The 20,889-nt window shown below is 49.7% G+C and overlaps 1 protein-coding gene across 7 annotated transcripts in view; it reads right to left on the reverse strand.

The window, feature by feature from the left end:
- The window catches only part of CACNA1A (calcium voltage-gated channel subunit alpha1 A), a 286,551-nt gene extending 266,053 nt beyond the window's left edge, over positions 1-20,498 (reverse strand). For 2 of the 7 annotated variants that reach the window (XM_059389171.1, XM_059389172.1), the window contains exons 1-2: positions 20,327-20,496; positions 3,194-3,507 (exon numbers count right to left, since the gene is read on the reverse strand). In XM_059389171.1, the coding sequence (XP_059245154.1) occupies positions 3,194-3,453 (260 nt within the window). In that variant the 5' untranslated portion in view covers positions 3,454-3,507; positions 20,327-20,496. Of the gene's footprint in view, positions 1-3,193; positions 3,508-20,326 lie in introns of those variants that run through there. The other 5 variants (XM_059389169.1, XM_059389168.1, XM_059389175.1 and 2 more) reach the window with 3 other exon arrangements.
- Between the last annotated feature and the right edge of the window lie 391 nt (positions 20,499-20,889).

A 20,889-nucleotide genomic window follows, 5' to 3' on the forward strand; every position in this document is an offset into this window, starting at 1 on the left:
GTCTGTGTGGTTTAGGGATGTCATCTGAAGCTTGTGAAATCATATAAGGTCGGGGATTGGCTTTAAAATAGCTCAGAGAATAAGAAAGACAAAAATGGATTTATGATGTAAGTCTGGCAAAATTCTGATACTTATTAAATTTGGGTGATGAGTACATGGGGTTCACTGTTCTATTTAGCGTGTTTGAACATGTTCAGAAGTAAGAACTCTGACAAACACAGTATTCAAAAGGTGAAAGTAAACTTCAAGAGCAGGGGAGCTTTTGTACAATTAAATTCCAAAAATTAAAACCTCTTAAAAAGGGGCGCCTGGGTGGCTCAGTGGGTTAAGCCTCTGCCTTCGGCTCAGGTCATGATCCCAGGGTCCTGGAATCAAGCCCCGCATCAGGTTCTCTGTTCAGCAGGGAGCCTGTGTGCCCTCCTCTCTCTCTGCCTGCCTCTCTGCCTACTTGTGATCTCTTTCAAATAAATAAATTAAAATCTTAAAAATAAATAAAATTACAAAAAAAAACTCTTAAAAATAATGTCTCCCTTGGGGCGCCTGGGTGGCTCAGTGGGTTAAAGCCTCTGCCTTCGGCTCAGGTCATGATCCCAGAGTCCTGGGATCGAGCCCCACATCGGGCTCTCTGCTCGGCAGAGAGCCTGCTTCCTCCTCTCTCTCTGCCTGCCTCTCTGCCTACTTGTGATCTGTCTGTCAAATAAATAAATAAACAAAAATCTTAAAAAAAAAAAAATGTCTCCCATTGGTGTGTCATTCTTTTGACATTTCTATTTTATGTACATAATTGTATAGGGCATATGATAAATATAGCAGGATACTTACATAATTGACGAATAAATGAAAACATATATGTTATGATGTGCTGAAAGCATGTCTGTTTTACTGGTGGGGTAGGAGTTCAGTTTGGAGCTCGTGGCTATAAAGATTGCGAATCTTCATATGGTCCTAGAAAGCAACAGCAATGGGAGATTGAGGCACGAGTTGGCCATTCAAGGAGGTCGTGGTGGAAGTGACAGGGTAACCAATGTCTCCTGATCTGAAGACCCCTCCTTCCGCTGCTTCTCTCTTTCTCCCTGATACAAATGACTTTCTTTCTGAGTGATTTGAAAGTAAATCTCCACCACTTCCATTTTGGCCAATAGGTAAGAGTTTGGGTTCTGGGGGCATCTGGGGGACTCAGTTGGTTAAACGTCTGCCTTCAGCACAGATCATGGTCTCCGGGTCCTGGGATCAAATCCTGCATCTGGCTTCCTGTTCCGTGAGGAGTCTGCTTTCCCCTCTCCCTTTGCCCCCCCCTTCCCCACTTGTGCTCTCTCTCCCTCTCTCCTCTCTCAAATAGATAAATAAAAGGTTAAAAAAAAAAAAAAAACAAACGAGTTTTAGAGGCCAACAACCCTAGGGTCGGAACCCTGGGTCTGCACTTTCTAGCTGGGAGGCCCCCAGCACATAACTTTACTTCTCCCAGCTTCTTGGTTCTCACCCATGAATTAGGCAATCCACTACGTGGCAGAACAGGAGGAGGCAACAAATCATAGAATGTCTGTCAAGCAGTAGGTGCCTGATAAACATTAGCTGCCATTATTATTATAAGTTATAATGATCATGTTCCTTGGCCAACAGGGACTGTTGTTTTTTTTTTTTTTTTTAACTTCTTTAATTCACTGACACTTTTCCTTTCTCTAAAAGTGTCTTTTCAGCGGTCTGCAGAAATAACTCACTTTAAACCCTTAAAGCAGCCTCCCTGGTTCTGGGAGAATGAATCAAATTTCTTTTCAAAAGGAAAATAAAAGGAAATGGGAGAATGGAAATAAACAGAGACTCAGGAGGGAAGATACAGGATAGAAGAGGCAAGTTCTGGAGAGGGAATGAGAGAAGATGGGTGTTGGACATCACAGCTGCAGACATTAAATGCACCCTAGTTATTTAAGGAAGGGTGGACGGACAGATAACCAGATGGAAAGACGGATGGGTAGGTGGGTGGATGGATAGAAATAGGACAGGTGAATGGATGGATGGATGGATGGATGGATGGATAGAAGGATAGGAGGGTGGGGAGGAGGCTAGATAGGTGAGTGGGGAGGAGAAAATCAGAAGGAACACACTGTGGGAAAATAAAGCTTTTTCACATGGCCTTTCTACATGATGCCCCAGTATGCCACCAGATGTCAGCCTAACCTCAGGAAACTGCCTCAGAGGCCAACTTACACCCCCTTTCTCTGAGTTTTCATCGCACTCTCTATTTACACATCCCTCACCAACACATCCCCAAACCCAACTGGCATTTATAACGCAGCTCTTCCTCCCAGCAGACAAAAACTCCAGGGAAGGCTGGTGGAGAGCCCTGTGTGGCGCTGGAGACCGTGTTGCTAATTTCCCAGAGGTCAGACAGGATGGAGCCCAGAGAGGGTGGGAGGCGGGATTTCAGGGTCCCCAGGAGTGATTAGCGTCCAGGCCAGCCTCCGTTCCAGTCGCCCTGAAACTGTATTCAGAATCCCACCTTCTTAAGGTCTGTCTGTCCAGGAGTCCACCCCAGTTCTGAGCCTTTGCCAAAGAAGCTCTTGAGAAGAAGAAAAAGGAAAAAAGCACCAGCTTTCCTTCTGTACCTGGGACTGAAAGGTTCACACCCACTGCTTCGATGTCCTCCTAGAAAGAGCGATTTCGCGGTGAGGGTAAGAACCCAGGGAGGCCACTTGCCCAAGATCACAGGAACAGAGCCGGCTCAATGCCCACCCTTCCTCCCTAAGGCGACTCCTAGGAGAAGATCCGCTTTCGGGGTCACTGGCAAAGAGGGAGAGGGCCCAGGACGGGAGTCCCCAGAGCCAGCACATTTCCCCAGCCCCCCTCTCTGCGGCACTATAAACTTCATCTCCAGCCTGCAAACCCTCGGGTTTGGTCTCAGCGCTTGAGGTTGGAATGCGACTCCCGCTCCCCACCCCTCCCACTCCCTGAAAACAGCATTTCTCAGCCGGTTTCAGGAATGCCTCCCATCGTTACTACTGGCCATCCCGTCCGAGGGGACCGCCGCAGACCCCGGCGCAGGGACCTCCGCGGACGGCCTGGGGCGCCTACCCCAACACCAGTGTTGCTGCGCGCTGGGCTGCGCAGGGGTTCGCAAGGGCTTACGGCAGTCCCTGGGGGGTGCTGCCCCCCCCCCCCCCGCCCGTGTCCCAGCCCGTCTGCCCCGCGTACTCACTCCCATTCTTTCCTTCTGGCCTGGGGGGTGCTGTGGACTTTGTGCGCCTGGTGGGCCAAGATGACATCCCGGTGGTCCACGACACCGCCCCGCCGCTTCAGAGGGGGGCCCTGGAAGCCGCCGCTCATCCAGGGGCCCCGCGCGTCCTGTGGGGCTCCGGCCGTGCGGTCCACACCCGGGGGCCCCGAGCCGCCGTCGTGCAGAGCGTCATAACTGCGCGGGGAGAACATGGGGTCCGGGACCCGGGAGGCCTTCCACATCCATGGACCTCGCTCAGAACTCGCAGGGTCTTCGGCCTCCAGCACAGCGCGCAGCTAGAGGAGAGAGCAGAGGGCGGGCGGAGGGTTAGCGCGGCGCGCAGTGCACGGGGACAGAAGGGAAGGGAGCCCGGGGGTGGCCACTCAGTGAGCGGCCCCCGGGCCCGCTGAGCGGAGTTTAGTATTTCCTTGGCAACTCGGGCGGGAAGCCGGTTCTCGGGAGCTGCCCGGCAACCGCCGCACCCTGATGGAGGGACACACCACAGAGGGCGGGACGGTGGATGGCTGGGCCCCTCAGTGTTCCCCTCTGGAAAATGGGTCATCGGGACCCTGTTTGTTCACGGCTCTCCAGTTCCCGGGCCTGTGAGCGTCACAGAGTGACTTAGAAAACCGAAAGGGCGAAGTCAAGGGTCGGCTTTAAAATCCACGTGGGACGACTAGAGCGTATCATGCTTAGCGAAATAAGTCAATCGGAGAAAGACAACTATCATATGATCTCCCTGATATGAGGAAGTGGAGATGCAACATGGGGGGTTAAGGGGGTAGGAGAAGAATGAATGAAGCAAGATGGGATTGAGAGGGAGACAAACCATAAGTGACTCTTAATCTCACAAAACAAACTGAGGGCTGTTGGGGGGAGGGGGTATGGGACAGGGAGGTGGGCTTATGGACATTGGGGAAGGTATGTGCTATGGTGCGTGCTGTGAAGTATGTAAACCTGGCGATTCACAGACCTGTACCCCTGGGGATAAAAATACATTATATGTTTATAAAAAATAAATAAATAAATAAATAAATAAAATCCACGTGGGGCGTGGCTGTCTATCTGGTGTGCCTACTCTTTGTCACCTGGCTGGGTTTTTGAAAAAAGGAACAGGGTTCCCAACACTCACACATATAGCAGGTGGCTACTGAGCACCAGAGAGCACTTGGAGGAACTCAGAGTCCCTAGATCTTTGTCTCCATTTTTCACTCACTTATTCACTCAACAAACGCTAGGGAGGCAGCCGCTGTCGAAGAGCCCTTGCTGGGAGCTGGGGACACAGCCCAGAATGAGACAAATATCCTCCTGTCGTGGAACAGACGTTCTACTGGGGGGCAGATGTATGCTGAATTTTTTAAAAAAGTACATTATGTAGAGATTAGGGGCTCAAAGTATGGTGGTAATTAATCAGGAAAGGTGTGTTTGTTTGCGGGAGATGTCATAATAGAGTATCACAGAGTGGGTGGCTTAAGGAACAGAAATTTACTTCCCCACAATTCTGGAGGCTTGCAAGTCCAAGATCAAGGTGTTGGCAGCACTGATTTCTTTGGAGCCCTCTCTTTGGCTTGTAGGTGGCTGTCTTCTCCTTGTGCCTCCACATGGTCTTTCTTCAGTGTATGTCTCTGTCTTAACCTCTTCTTACAAGGACACCAGTCACACTTGATTACAGCCCACCTGTATGACCTCATTTTATTCTAATTACTTCTCTAAAGGTTCTCTTTCCAAATACGGCCACATTCTGAGGTATTGGGGGGTTGGTGTTCCAATATAAGAATGGGGGACCTAATTGAGTCCATAATAAAGGAAGTGTTGGGTGAGCTGGTTATTGTACTAAATAGGAGGTCTGAGATGGCCCACTGAGGGAAGGACATGTGAGCAGAGGTCATAAGAAAGTCATGCAGGAGTCATGTGTGTATCTGAAGGGAGGAGTTTTCTAGGTAGAAAGAAGAGCAGGTGCAAAGGTCCTGAGGCCAGACAATGTGTGACTTGCTCAAGGAGCAATGCAGAGGCCCTAGCAGTTGTTAGGGATTGAGGAGAGGGTAGAAGGGAGGAGGGTGGGGATGCAATGGGGCAGAGCTTATGGGACCTTGGGGACCATGGGGGTGACTCTACTTGCTTCCTCCTGGAGTGAGACAGTCCATGACTTTTGGAATGCCCACCTCACCCAGCATCATATTTTCAACCTCGGACTTATTTGTGCCACTTGAAAAATCCCCACCACTAGCCACTCTGCATCTGACTAAGAAAAGCAAACCCACTGGAAGGCTAGCATGAATGAAATAGAGTTAGGAGGCTGAATCTCATGCACAAATGTAGTATAAGTCACCTTAACACCCAGAGGTGTAAGGAGATGGGTTCAGGCCACCTCTGGATTGCCAAAATAAACAGATAAATAAAATAGGTGTGGGGATGGAAGCTTATCTCCCCCAACCCCCAATTATCTCCTCTCATCCTGCTGGAAGCATCCAAAGTGCTCTCCTAGCCCTCCTAAGCAGATCAGTTCATTATCAGTTTAATGACAAGAGTTTTTTCCAAATCTTTCAAATGGTGGAGTTTAATAGATCTATCCTTCACGATGCCTTTACACTCCAATTTACTCTCATGAAACCTTACTCTAAAACATCTGCAATTGTGTATTTCTAAAGTCTTTGTGTTTTTCTGCGTACATTTTCTTTGTGTGGAAAACAAATTCTGTTATTCCTTTTATAAGCACACACACGGAAGGCATTTTCCTTCCCATTTTACAGAAATAAAGCTGAGGACAGAAGGTAGATTCACGTGCCTTGCTATCAGGTTCCTTTTCTACCTGCAGGGGTTGACCCTTCCTGCCAAAAAAAAAAAAAAAAAAAAAAAAAAAAATTATTACTGCATCAGTATTTAAAAAAAAAAAAAAGAATCTAGCTGACAGTTTGGGTGTGTTGTGTATTACCTATCACTTTGCTAAAACCCTAGAGACCAGGCACAGTTGAAGCACCTTGATGGAGAAAGTTCCGCACGTCTACAGAAGGTGTATTTATACCCAGGAAGCTGGGAGGAGGAACAGGAAAGATGAGACCTAAGGCATACACTCCAGGTGACATCTGAGACCTCCACCTGCTTGTTCCACAGCCCCAAGCCAGGATGTTCCGTTCCCCACCCTGCCCTACAGCTCACACTCCCGGGCTCCCCATTTCGATGTGGGTTTCCCAATTTACCCTGATGCCCAAACCACAAAATGAACGGTCACTCCTGGCTCACTTGCCTCCACTCCCTGCATCAGATGCATTGTGTCCCAACCACTCGCCTCCAAAATATATCCTGAATCTGATCACTTCTGGCCACTGCATGCCCCCCACCACAACACTCATCTGGACTCAGGTAGCTGCCTCTCCCGGGCAGTGGGCTTCCCCATTCCCACTCCCACCTCCCACCCTGCACACTGCTTTGGAGCCAGTGGGTCCTGAAAGTCTGTGGTCAGCACTTCCCCTGTTACAGGACTAAAAGCCACACCCTACAGGGCTGTCCCCTCTCCTTGAACTCATCCCTTTCTCTTCTCCCTTTTGCCCTCTTAGCTCCACCTCTGCCACTGCTGTTCCCTCTTCCTAGAATGCTGTTCCCCGCATCTCCAGCAGGCCATCTCCTTTTTATCATTTGGGGCTCTGATCAAATCCAGGCACTCCCCATCACATCCTCCAACCGGTCTTCCTCATGGCGCGGGTCCCTCTCTGGGACTGGCACTTACGAGCAGCCTTGGATAACATCTGCCTCCCCCAAAGGAAGTCAGCACTGCCAGGGCAAGGATCTTGATCTGCCTTGTTGCTCCTGGGTCCCTGGTGCCTTAAATATTTCTTGCCTGAATGAATGATCTCAGGAATGGGTTTACCCAGGAAAACATCCTGAACCACCTTGCAACTGCCTGGGGTCCGGGACTTCTGAGTAGGAAAGGGATGAAGGAGAAAGAAGTGGGAAAGAAGACGCCAGGTCTGACCCCAGCACATGATCAGCTAACTCGCTGTGTCGTCCCCAGCAAATTACTGAACCCTCCAAGTCTGTTCTCTCCTGCATAACACGGAGATGGTGATAGGTGCCAGAGAGAGCCATCATGAGGGGTCAGCGAGCCAGCCTGTGGGAAGGCAACATCCTGAGCTCTGCACTAGCCCATGAAAAGCACGTGGTCAACACTGGCTTTCCTGTTGATTCTGTGGCAGGCAGAGCCTGGCAGCCGTGGGGATGGGGGACAGCTGCTCCAGCCACACCATCCAGCAGGCTCCGAGGAGTGGTTCCAATGGAGCCCCAGCTGTCCCATGTGTACACACGAGAAATAAACACCTCCCCAGCCAATGGGCACTTCCCAGCCGGGTGTCCGTCCCTGGCACCAGCTGGGCCCCATGGCCAGGTGTGCTGTTCCCTCTCTCTGTTTGCCCAACCACAGCGCAGAGGAAATGGCAAAGCATGTGGGGTTTGCTTCCCTCAGAAGCAGCCAGGTTCCACGAACAGACGGTGCAAAGAGGAGACAATGGGGAAAAGCAAACAGGAGAACATAAGCCACATGAAGCCTGAGGCCACAGAGAGCTCTACTGTTAATGCTTTAAGAACAGAATTCTACAAAGCACCAGGTATCACTGTATTCACCACTTTCCGAATCCAAATTGAAGCCGCACCTGTGGTGGGGGACTGACCCCCACTGCCATGCCTGGACCAGCCTGAGTTTCCATGGCAACCGGATGGCGCCTGGAGATGCTGTGATTAATATGGGCTGGTGCCAGAGCTCTGGGGAAGGAGTGGGGAGGGAGGCGACCAGAGGGAAGTCTGGAGGCCTGCTGTGGCCCCCTGCACATGGACAGGAACATTTACACAGCTGTGCTAGGGACCAGGAGTCACCACCCATGAGCGAAACAAGCACTAATTACTGGTAAAGCAGCTTTAGCTCCCGTGAAAATTAGTGGGAGTATGGCAATGAAGCGAAAAAGCTAAGGAAAACCGTTCTGTAAAACTTCTCAGGCTCGTCCTACACATTGGAAGGACATAGGATTCCCCGGTGCCAGTGGATGTCTTTCCCCCATGTCTGGAAGCAAACGGAACAACTTAAAACAGTCAGGTAGTTCCATTCCTGAATGCATAAAGCTGCCAAAAGTCATAATCATAAAGCTCTATTTATAGTAGCTCCAGGGGCGCCTGGGTGGCTCAGTGGGTTGAGGCCTCTGCCTTCAGCTCAGGTCATGATCCCAGGGTCTTGGGATCGAGCCCCACATCGGGCTCTCTGCTCAGCAGGGAGCCTGCTTCCTCCTCTCTCTGACTGCTTCTCTGCCTACTTGTAATCTCTGTCTGTCAGATAAATAAATAAAATCTTTTTAAAAAAATTATAGTAGCTCCAAACCGGAAGCAACCCAAAGGTCCATCAACAAGAAAAGGGGAAATAAACAACAACATAGCCATCTAAGGGAATACTATGCAACAATGAAAAAGAATGTGCGGGGTGCCTGTGTGGCTCTGTTGGCTAAGGATCCTCCTTCAACTCAGGTCATGATCTCAGGGTCCTGGGATCGAGGCCCAATTCGGGCTCTCTGCTCAGCATGGGGAGCCTGCTTCCCCTCTGCCTCTGCCCTCCCCTTCCCCAGCTCGTACTCTCTCTCAGTCTCTCTCTCAAATAAATAAAAATCCTTTAAAAAAAAAAAAAAAAGAATGTGCTAAAGTCAATATGTGGAGGAAACTCACAGACAGGCACAGAGCAGACCCCACTGCATCATTTCATTGTCATGAAGTTCAAAAACAGGCGGAATGAATCTACAGTGATGAGAATCAGAGGAATGCTTTTGACCTTGGGGGTGGGGAGCTATGGACTGGGATGGAACACAAGGGAGCCTGCTGGTGAGACTTCCAGATAAAATACAGAATGCCCAGTTGCATGGGATATACTTACACGAAAAAGCACTTCACTGCTTCTCTGAAATTTGATTTCAACCAGGTGTTCTAAAATTTTTTTATCTGCTTAACCTGGCAAGTCACTGGGTCGGGGGCGGGGGGGGGGGGGGTGGATAGAAGTTCCTTGACTCTTGACCTGGTGGGGACCCAGTATATATGCATGTGTAAAAAATCATTTGAGCATTTTCCTGCATGTTACATCATAAAAATTTTTTAAAGTTGAAAGAAGCATAGGAAATTCATTAAGAAGGATTAGACATGCCCCACCTCTTAACAGCTAAGTTTTGAGTTGGGTAGGAAAAGAGCCAGAGGTCGGGTCTCCCCTCCTAAATACAAGTCCCAGAGGAGGTGAGAAATCTACTCCCTCGTGTAACAGATAAGACTGAGCTTCAGGGGCACCTGGGTGGCTCAGTAGGTTAAAGCCTTTGCCTTTGGCTCAGGTCACGATCCCAGGGTCCTGGGATCAAGCCCTGCATCCGGCTCTCTGCTCAGCGGGGAGCCTGCTTCCCCCAACCTCTCTGCCTGCCTCTCTGCCTACTTGTGATCTCTTGTCTGTCAAATAAATAAATAAAATCTTTAAAGAAAAAAAAGAGACTGAGCTTCAGTGAGGCAGTGAGTTACAGTGGCTTACCCAAGTTCCCAGAGCACAGAGCAGACAGGCCAGGGATAGGGGACCTGGGTTTATGGACCAGGGATATGGGACTCCCAAGACCTTTCTCTGAGGTCCAACCCAGAGTCCAGCCCTGAGCAATTTTCTTGCAAGGCCCACATCTCCTGAAACATAAACAATCCATGGCAGTCGGGATTTTGCCCCCATGATCTTGAGGCATGGTGCAGAGAAGGAGAGCCATCTGCCGGCCAGGAACACACTCCCAGGGCTATCAGGTGTGTTAGAAGCAAAATTTCATGGTGCTTATTAACCTGCCATCCCTTAGGGGTCTTTTTGTTACAGCAACACACTTGTCTGGCAGCTCGGGCTGCCAGACCAAGTCAGAGATTGAGTGGCTTAAGCAACAGAAATGTATTTCCTCACACTTCTAGAAGCTGGAAGTCTGAGACCAGCACAGTCAGTTCCTGGGGAGAACTCTTCCTTAGCTTGCAGTCGCCACCTTCTTGCTGTGTCGTCCTCACATGGAGGAGACTTTAGAAAGAGCAAGCCTTCCAGGGTTGCTGGAAGGTTGCTGGAAGGACACTAATCCCACCAGGAGAGGCCCCACCCTGGGATCCTGTCTAACTCCCAAAGGCCCCATCTCCAAGGCCATCACACGGGGGGTTAGGGCTTCATCATATGAACCGGGGGGGAGGTGGGGTACACAACTCAGCCCACAACATTCGCTAACTGATACACTACTTGAGAGAAACAATACTGGTTCCATTCAGTGCATGTTTTCCTTGTGCTCTCGAGGCTTTGCATTCAAGAAGAGCACACGCAAGTGTGGAGTCCTGTCCAGAACACCAAAGTGTTCATTAAAAAGAGAGCTGGGGGAGCCTGGGTGGCTCAGTGGGTTAAGCCTCTGCCTTCAGCTCAGGTTATGATCTCAGGGTCCTGAGATAGAGCCCCGCATCGGGCTCTCTGCTCAGCGGGGAGCCTGCTTCCCCCTCTCTCTGCCTGCCTCTCTGCCTACCTATGATCTCTCTCTCTCTCTCTCTGTCAAATAATAGAAAGAAAGAAAGAAAGAGAAAAAGAGCCAGGAGGGGCGCCTGGGTGACTCAGTCAGTTCAGTGTCTGACTCTTCATTTCTGCTCAGGTCATGATCTCAGAGTCCTGGGATCAAGCCCCCATGCTCAGAGGGGAGTCTGCTTGAAATTCCCTCTCCCTCTTCCTCTGCTCTTTCCCCTGCTCATTCTCTTTCCCTCCCTCTCTCTCTCTCAAATATAAAATCTTTTTTTTTGAAAGAGGGAGATCGAGCTAAGAAATAACATCTCCATGTGAAATCACCCCCCCCTTCTCTCTTGTTCTCTCTCGACCTTTCCTCTTTTTCCTCCTCTTGTTTGAGGCTCTCTCGGGCAGTTTCACTCCTTCCTGTCTCGTCTGTGTGCTTAAACCTCAGTCAATAAAGCATCTTAATCTCACCCTGCACAAAGAAAGGTTGCTTAGTCCCACAGAAATCATATCCCCTCCAGAGGTCCAGGCTGACGAGTGTGAAATTCAGCGGGCCGTGGATTTGAACAGCCAGGAGGACGATAATCCAAATGTCATTTTTAACCGACCTTCAAACGCATTTGTCACCTCCTGGATGATGTTTTATTTGGCTGATGGTAAAAGTAATTTCCAGGCCTTGAACAAACAGTCTGCAGAGCAGGTAGCCAGGTTTGGGGCGAGTGTCAAGGATCTGCCTAGAAGTAAAAACTTACAACGGGGAGGAACAAAAGCAAAAATCAATACATGGGACTATATCAAACTGAAAAGCTTCTGTTCAGCAAAGGAAGCCATCAGAGAAATGAAAAAGCAACTTACTGAATGGAAGAAAATGCCTACAAATCGTAGATCTGATAAGAAGTTGGCATGCCAAATCTACAAAGAACTCATACAACTCGGTATTAAAAAAAAAAAAAATTCATGGGCAGATGAACTAATTAGACTTTTTCCAAAGAAGACATCTGAACGGCTACCAAGAGAGTAAAAAGGTGCCAAGTAAAAAGGTGTCACGAATCATCAGGGAAATGCAAATCAAAACCACACAGAAATATTCACACCATTAAGATGGTTATTATCGAAAGGTCAAGAGATGACATGTGTTGGCAAGGGTGAATGGAAGAGGCAAGCCTGTGTACTGTTGGTGGGAGCGAAAACCAGTAACAAGCAAACAACCCAGATGTCTACCCAGAGATAAATGGATAAACCCAATGTGGTATATAGGACAGTGGAATATTATTCAGCCCTTAAAAAGGAAGGAAAGTATTTTTTTAAGGATTTTGTTTTTAAGTAATCTCTGTACCCAACATGGGGCTTGAACCCACAACTCCGAGATCAAGAGTCCTACGCTTCCACCGACCGAGGCAGCCAGTGGCCCCCCAAAAAGGAAGGAGATTCTAATACCTGCTGCAACACTCGTGAACGTTGAGGACATTGCGTTGAGCGAAATAAGCCAGTCACAAAAGGACAAATCTTGTCTGATTCCAATTTCATGAGGTCCCCAGAGGAGTCAAATGCAGAGAGACAGACAGTAGGATGGTGGGAGCCAGGGGCTGAGCCGGGGAGGGAGGAGGGTATGGGGAGTCCATGTTTCATGGGGACAGAGTTTCCGTTTGAGAAGATGGAAAGGTTCTGGAGACAGATGGCAAGAATGATTGCACAACATGAGTGTCCTTAATGCCACTGAACGGTATGCTTGAAAACTGGCTAAAATGATAAATTTTTATGTTATGTGTATTCTGTTAAAATTTTCTATGTGCGTGAAAAGAAAATCCTAAGAGGTGTTCCAAAAACACCCACACATCTTTTTTTTTTAAGATTTTATTTATTTATTCAGTGAGAGAGAGCATAAGAGGTGAGAAGGTCAGAGGGAGAAGCGACTCCCCATGGAGCTGGGAGCCCAATGTGGGACTCGATCCCTGGATTCCGGGATCATGACCTGAGCTGAAGGCAGTTGATTAACCAACTGAGCCACCCAGGTGCCCACCCACACATCTTTATAAAGGTCCTTACATATTCCCAGTGGTCCCAGTGTATCAACCTTCTGGCCTCTGGTCCTGACACCCACTCACCGAGAGCACAATAAGCAGAGACAGACATCTACAAAGGCTCCCCGATTCCAGCAGTGTGGACTCACCCCACACCCCACCTTTGCACAGAGACGCAAAGAGCAAGGTGACATGAAAAGTAAAGCCAGGGCCAGCAAGAACTCTCATTGCTTGGAGCAAAACTCCAGAACTGTCCCAAATACATGAGAAAAGAGCTGAATAAAATGTCAGGCCAGATGGCGGAGGCTGAAGGCTGAGCTGAGACCAGACTGCCAACGCGACTCTGAGCACGGCTGCAAAGGTCCGTCCCCTGGTGAGAAGAAGCCACAACACAGTTACGGTCTGTTTTCACCTGCTTTCTCCCTTGCTGGCGGATCACAGCACAGCTGGGACATGCGTACTCAACTCCCACTGGCATGGACAGATCGCCTGGGGATGGCTGGATTTCATGGGCAGCCCCAGGACATTGGCTAGGACTGAAGAAGGAGAGAATCTGAATCTCAGATTCTGCCACTGAATCTCAGACTGAATTCTTTCTCCCAGTTTCATTCAGGTCATGACTTTGTTATGTTCCCATCGCTCGCTTGCTCACTCACGTATTTATTCACTAGCCCAGCAGTATTTATTGGGCTCCTACTGTGTGCCAGGCCCTGTTCTAGACACTAGGAACCCAGCAGTGAACAAAAGGGACTCAATCCCTGCCCTTGCAGAGCTGAGATTCCAGTGGGGAAGACAGACAAGAAACAAGATAAACAAGTAAAATATCCAGAATGTCAGATAGAGAAAAGAAGCCAGGTGAGGAGGGGGCGCCTGGGTGGCTCAGTGGGTTAAGCCTCTGCCTTCAGCTCAGGTCATGATCTCAAGGTCCTGGGATTGAGCCCCGCATTGGGCTCTCTGCTCAGCAGGGAGCCTGCTTCCCCCCATCTCCCTCTGCCTGCCTCTCTGCCTGCTTGTGATTTCTGTCTGTCAAATAAATTAAAAAATCTTAAAAAAAAAAGAAAGAAAGAAAGAAAGAAACCAGGCAAGGAGAAAGGAAGGGGAAGTGGCATGTCACTTAGAGAAGATGGCCAGAAGAGGCCCCATTGAGGAAGAAACTTTGGAGTAAAGACCTAAAACAGGCGTAGGGGAGGCATGAGGGTGTCTGGGTGGAGAAAAGCATTCCAGGCAGAGGGAAGAGCCAGTGCAAAGGGCCTGTGGCTGCAGGAGGCCTAGTGTCCTCAAGGAGCAGCATAGAGGCCTGTGTGGCTGGAGTGGTGGAGCGAGTGAGGACAAATGGAAGGAGCTGAGGACAGAGAGGTGACAGGGACAGAGGGTGCAGGGTTTTGTGGGTCTTTGCTGAGTGAGGTGGGAGCCATGCAGGATTCTACGCAGAGAAGGCAGATGCCCAGACTCGGGTGTTCACAAGGGCCCTCTGGTTGTCAAATTTGCAAGAAATTCAAAATGCAATGGAATTCATCCTCCCAACCACTGTGGGGCCCCCTCTCCCCTTCCTTCACCCCATATTTTACTCATCATCAGGGCTGAGGACTCTACCTAGTACTTCCTATCCCACTGGCCATGGTTTGGGCTCTCATTTGCCCACTCAGATGAACTGTAATGCCTTCCTCCGTACTCATATCTCCCTGAGTATCTCCTCCCCCTAATTCATCATTGACTGAATAGACAGGTCACCCATTGGATATTTCCAAAAGGACTCCCCCTGTGCCGATCCTAAGAGCACCCCGGACTTCCACACCTCTCTGTCTCCATCCTGAATGCCCTTCCCTCTCCCCACCCCAACTCCAGTTCAAAAGATGCCTCTGCTAGGAAGCCTCCAAGGGAATTCAATTAGCCAGTGCCCAAACTCCACATCTGTCCACACATGCCCATGGTTACCTACCTCCAACACCTGTCACTCCCTGCCTGGGGCTCATCCTGGCCACAGGACTGAGGAATGGGCCAGGGGCCCTGGGAAGTCGAAACCCTTGGATAGCCCTCAACCAGTGATTGATGGGAGTTGGTGGAGAAATGCCCTCAACTTTGCAGCTAGCCAGCCTGGGATATTGGATCTTAGATCTGCCACTTCCTGCTGTATGACCTTGGGCAAACCACTTCAGCTTTCTGGGCAGAGTTGAAACTATAAAATAATTTCTTTCTATGTAACATGCTTAGGACAGTGTCCTGTTCATGGTAAGCCCTAGATAACACTGTCGTTTTCACACCTATGGCTACCAGTGCAACTCCCTTCTCTGCTGAATCCTCCAAATCTACTTCAGTGCCTGGCCTGCAAGAAAGACACAGGTAGTACTTGTCGAAAGGTAGATCAGTGATCGCTCTTGTCCAGGCTGGGGAATAGGGCAGCCAGATCAAAATTCCAGACGCTGTCATTTATCATTCTTTCTCTCTCTCTCTCACTCTTGCTCTTAAACTTGCTTGACTCTATCTGTGCTGGACGGTTTAAAAGTAAAAAGGTCAAGGGACGCCTGGGTGGCTCAGTTGGTTGGACGACTGCCTTCGGCTCAGGTCATGATCCCGGAGTCCCGGGATCGAGTCCCACATCAGGCTCCCAGCAACATGGGGAGTCTGCTTCACTCTCTGACCTTCTCCTCGCTCATGCTCTCTCTCACTGTCTCTCTCTCAAATAAATAAATAAAATCTTTAAAAAAAAAAAAAAAAGTAAAAAGGTCAAGGGCGCCTGGGTGGCTCAGTCGGTTAGGCGTCTGCTTTCAGATTGGGTCATGATCCTGGGGTCCTGGGATTGAACCCCTCAGGCTCCCTGCGCTGCGGGGCAGTCTGTTTCTCCCTCTCCTTCTGCCCTTGCTCATGTGCTCGCTCTCTCCTTCAAACAACTTTTAAAATTATTTTTTAAAGATATTTATTTATTTGACAACAAGAGATCACAAGTAGGCAGAGAGGCAGGCGGGGGGGGGGGGAAGCAGGTTCCCTGTCGACCACAGAACCCGATATGGGGCTCCATCCCAGGACCCTGGGATCATGACCTGAGCCAAAGGCAGAGGCTTAACCCACTGAGCCACCCAGGCACCCCTAGACAATCTTTTTTTAAAAATAAAAGTAAGGGGCACCTGGATGGCTCAGTGGGTTAAAGCCTCTGCCTTTGGCTCAGGTCATGATCTCGGGGTCCTGGGATCGAGCCCTACATCCGGTTCTCTGCTCAGCAGGGAGCCTGCTTCCCTCTCTCTCTGCCTGCTTCTCTGCCTACTTGTGATCTCTCTCTCTCTGTCAAAGCAATAAATAAAATCTTTTTTAAAAAAATAAATAAAAGTTGGGGCGCCTGGGTGGCTCAGTGGGTTGGGCTGCTGCCTTCGGCTCAGGTCATGATGTCAGGGTCCTGGAATCGAGTCCCACATTGGGCTCGATGCTCAGCGGGGAGCCTGCTTCCCTCCTCTCTCTCTGCCTGCCTCTCTGACTACTTGTGATCTCTCTCTGTCAAATAAATAAATAAAATCTTTTAAATAAATAAATAAATAAATAAAAGTAAAAAGAACAGACTGCCAGGGTGGGGGCGGGGATGGGAATTTCTCCCAGGGACGAGTGTTCCTCCAATGTTGTTTCTTAAACTAAACCAACCTACATCTGTTCTCTCTAATGTCCTCGGCAGGAGTAGGAGGGTATTTTGGCCCATACTCTGCATCTTTGGATTTTTTCCCCCCCTGTTCAATACGTGTTTCTGACCTCGGGTGAGGGTTTCATTGTCCCCCCTAGCTCATTCTGCCCCTTCGGCCAGTCATTGGCTGGGTGTGGTATGAGTGTGTTAATATGTTATGACATTAATTCATTATGATGATAATTATTCGTGCAGATGGGCTTTTTTCTCTCAACAAATATTTACTGAATGCTCACTGGACGCCACCATGATTCAGCTAACATGTGCCCTGGGATCTTAAAACTCTCAAAATCATCTAGAACTATCACCCTTTAAGGCTGCAAGAAACTTCAGTGATGATATTTGCTGGAGAGACAGAACTGGATACAAAAGTTGGAGCCACTTTAAAAAAAGATGGTTAGCCCTCGCACCCAGTCTTAAAAAAACGTTTGAAGACTGCGCCCCCCTCCACTTTGTTCGTAGTAACTAATGAACATGCGATTAGTAGGTCCAGTGATGCAGTTCTGTACCTCCTATCGGACCTGCAGGGATAGGTGGATCGTGTGAAAGGCAGGAAAGAGAGAAATGGGAGCTACAAAAAAACAAATTAGAAGTGAAAGAAAGTCCATTTTATAATGCCATTTACGATTTTTTAAGATCTTATTTTTAAGTAATCGCTACACCCGATACGGGGCTCAAACTCACAACCTCAAGATGCAAAGTCATGCACTCCAATGACTGTGTGCCCCTGTATGATTCCATTTATAGGAAATATGGAGAATAGGGAGACCCACGGAGACAGAACACAGATTGGCGGTTGCCAGGGAGGGGGAAGGCAGAGCGCCTGCTTCATCAGTAGGAAACTCCCCTTCAGGGTGATGGAAATATTCTGGAACAAGAGAGAGGGGACGGTTGCACAATATTGTGAATGTACTAAATCCCATTAAAGTATACACCTTAAGGGGCGCCGGGCTGGCTCAGCGGGAGCATGCAACTCTTGATCCTGGGGTTGTGAGTTCGAGATCCACATCGGATGTAGAGATTACTTTAAAAAATAAATCTTCCCCCCAAATTATGCACTTTAAAATGGTAAATTGTGCATTATGTGTATTTTATAATTTTTTTAAAGATTTTATTTATTTATTTGACAGACAGAGATCACAAGTAGGCAGAGAGGCAGGCAGAGAGAGAAAGAGGAGGAAGCAGGCTCTCTGCAGAGCAGAGAGCCGGATGTGGGGCTCGATCCCAGGACCCTGGTATCATGACCTGAGCCAAAGGCAGAGGTTTTAACCCAATGAGCCACTCAGGCGCCCCTGTATTTTATAATTTAAAAAGAAAAGAAGAAATTGGACATCCGCCCTCGTTCTGGAAAGTACTTTAAAAGTAGCCAATTTATCAAAAGCCTAACGTCCTTGACCTTTCTTTTAAAACTCACCGTAACTACATCCAGTGACATGTCCTCTTTCTAAAATAATGTAACTTTTTTTTTCATTTTGAAAAAAAGAAAGAGGAGCGCCTGGGTGGCTCCGTCAGTTAAGGGGCTGCCTTTGGCTCAAGTCATGATCCCAGGGTCCTGGGATCGAGCCCCACCATCAAGGTCCCTTTCCCTCTGCCGGCCACTCCCCCTGCCTGTGTTCTCTGTCAAGTGAATAAAATCTTTTTTTTTTCCTAATAAATAAATAATGAAAATAATTTTTTTTTAAAGAAACAAATTTTAAAAGTGAATTTAAAAAGAAAAAATGTGCTTATTAAAAAAGTAGCCAAGATTTCGTGAGCACCTCCTGTATACCCAGGACTGTACACGTCACCTAGCCAGGCCTTCCAGGAACTCTAGGAGGAGGGCACTAGGGTTCAGCTGGTGGTCAGCCAAGAACAGTGACACACTGAGGGTCCTGTGATGCTCCCACCAGCTCTGCAATCGGCAGGGCTGGGTGGGACCTAAGACTCTGCATTCCTCTAGGGTGCTGCTGGCTCTTTCAGAAGGAAGGTCTGGGGATTCTGATGAGCAGCGGAGTCAGTCAGCCTCCTCCTTCAGACAGGCTTAGCCTTGCCAGAGGGGGTAGAACAACCCAAGAGTCCTTGCCTGTCACAGTGGAGACAGAGAGGGTTGAAAGATCCTAGAACAGAATTTCCCCTCACTTGCCCAGGTCATTAGGGCCCTCTGGTCTTGTAAGCTAACATTTCAAAAAGAATCATACAATAAATAAGTAAAATCCTTGGCCAGAGTTTCTGACGTCCCAGAGCTGCCCTGGGCATTACTTTGCGGGTCATTTGCCCAGTACTTTGTTCAATGTCAAATCCACCCTTTGTCTCTGGAATCTTGGTCTTGATCTTTCTGTTTATTGGGGTGGGGTGGGGGGGGAGGAGAAGGCGGTAGACACACAGCAGAACGGAGTTAAATCTCACTTATTAAACCCTCCAAGAGGTAGGATGGCATTTAACCCTAAGGGACATCTGTAGGCCTTTCTGCAAATCTCTGGAGGAAAAACATACCAACAGGGATAAACCCAGCTACTCAAGATGTTTGGAGTTGTGGGGGCTTCCTGCAGCCTAGGTTTGGGGGTGTCCTATGGCCTAGAGATCAAATGGGACAGGAGGGACCAGCAGCCAATACAGACCCCTGGCCTCCATTTATTCCCCATCCTAACACCCTCCCCCACCCCCCCCACCCCGCCAGGGGCCCAAGACTGTCCCTGGAAGAGTCTGCGTGGGAAATGGCAAGGATGGTCTGAAGTCCTGAACTCTGAACAGGAAAAGCGACCGGTGGAAGCCATCCCCAGGACCCTGGCTCAGAGCTAAAGAGTGAGGGGGCGCCAGCGGGGGCTCCCCTTCCTGTTGGTTCAGCCCTAGCGAGGCTGCCGCCTCCGGAAAGGTGCTCATTCCTCCTGTTTACAATCTATTCAGGTTCCTTCTCGGGGCTCAGTCTCCCAGGCCTCCCAAGCAGGAACCCCCGAGAACCCAGGAGGAACCTAGCCGCCAGCCTCCCCCCTCCGGCCCCTTGCGGTCTCCGCCTGGGCACGTGTCCTGCAAGGCTGTCGCTGTCCGGCCGCTAGAGCAAGAGGGAAGAGAGAAGGATCCCGCTGCCAGTCTCTCTCACTCCTGAAGGAACAAAAGCCACCCCGAGAGTCAAGTGTGTCCAAAATAAAAGGGAGGGATTGGCCTAGAGGGGAGACAAGCGCTGTCGCTGCTTGTCATTTGGCGCAAGGGAGGGGAGAATATTAAATATTAAGCGGAGCAAGCGGTTTCCTAAGACGATGTAATTATTCTCAACAGCCTAAACTCCATCTGCCATCTCCCGTTTTCCAACGCATTCACGCAAACTTGAGCACAGAAAACAAGGCCGGGCCACACCAGGCGGAGGCAACTTTTGCTTGGGGGGACCCCCCACCACCACCAAAGGCAGAAGCGATGGGGTAGGGGAGGCGCGCATGATCCCGAGCCCCGTCCCTTGTAGAGCCTGCTTGGGTCTCAAAGCAGAGAGCCGCTCATGTAGACTTGAGTGAAGGCGGGATGAGAGCGGAGGACACACAAAAAGTACAATTTGGCTTCGATCAGAAACTAATCACTGGGGAAACAGCACAAGCCCAGGGCAAGTGGCAAAGACAGAGGCGCGGCAAGGTGGCTAAGAGCGGTTCAAAGAGACTGGATTTTTAAGAAACCAGTACTCGCTGGAGACGAGGGGTCTGCCCCCTACTTCCTGCGCAGAGAAACTATTCAGAAAGGGGAAGCGGTTTTTGAGACAGAAACAAGTAAAATCTGGAAATAAACGCTCTCTCCCCACCGCACCCCACCCCCAAATACTATTCTCAGGAAGGGGATGAGGGAGGTCATCGCGTTTCCACCTTTGCAGATGGAGGTAATGTTGCAGCAAGGAAGTAAGAACTGGATTCTCCCGAAGGACCCAGCCCCGGCGTCCCCAGCCCTGGAAGCCCCCACTCACTCACCTGTATCTCATGAGCTCCGGGGCTCCTCCCGCGGCAAGGCTAGTGGACAGCGCAGCGGGTCCTCCAGCTGTCCTGAGGGTCCCACCTTGCCATCGTCTGGAGAGCCAAGCCGGCCGAAGCCCACGCACCCATTGCCCATCCAATGGAAAGGAGAAGAAGAGAAAGAAGGGGGGACCCAGGAGCAGCCGTGTTCTGAGCTGAGGGCTCCCCACAAAGGCAAGCGCCAAGTGGGGCTGCTGTGCCAGCTGCCAGGGGGAAAAAGAGGAGGAGGAGGTTTCCCTGATTCTGGGAGGAGGGGCGGGGGGGGGGGGGGGGACCGACAGCTCAGCAGCAACTGATCATTTCCAGCAAAGTGCTCCGCCGGGACCCAGCTCGGGGAGGTGGATCCAACCAAAGACGTGTCCCCGCATTGCTCCTCAGGGGAAAATGAATTTGTTGCTGTTTTCTCTGAGCCCCTGAGCACCGCACGGCGACCTCCCAGCAAGCACGGGGCAGGACCCTAGTTCCTAGAAGGATGCTGTTTATTCTCCAGCCCCCCCCCCCCCGCCTCCCTTCGGATGGGC

This window comes from Mustela nigripes, chromosome 2 (assembly GCF_022355385.1).
Source record: "Mustela nigripes isolate SB6536 chromosome 2, MUSNIG.SB6536, whole genome shotgun sequence".
Lineage (NCBI taxonomy): Eukaryota > Metazoa > Chordata > Mammalia > Carnivora > Mustelidae > Mustela > Mustela nigripes.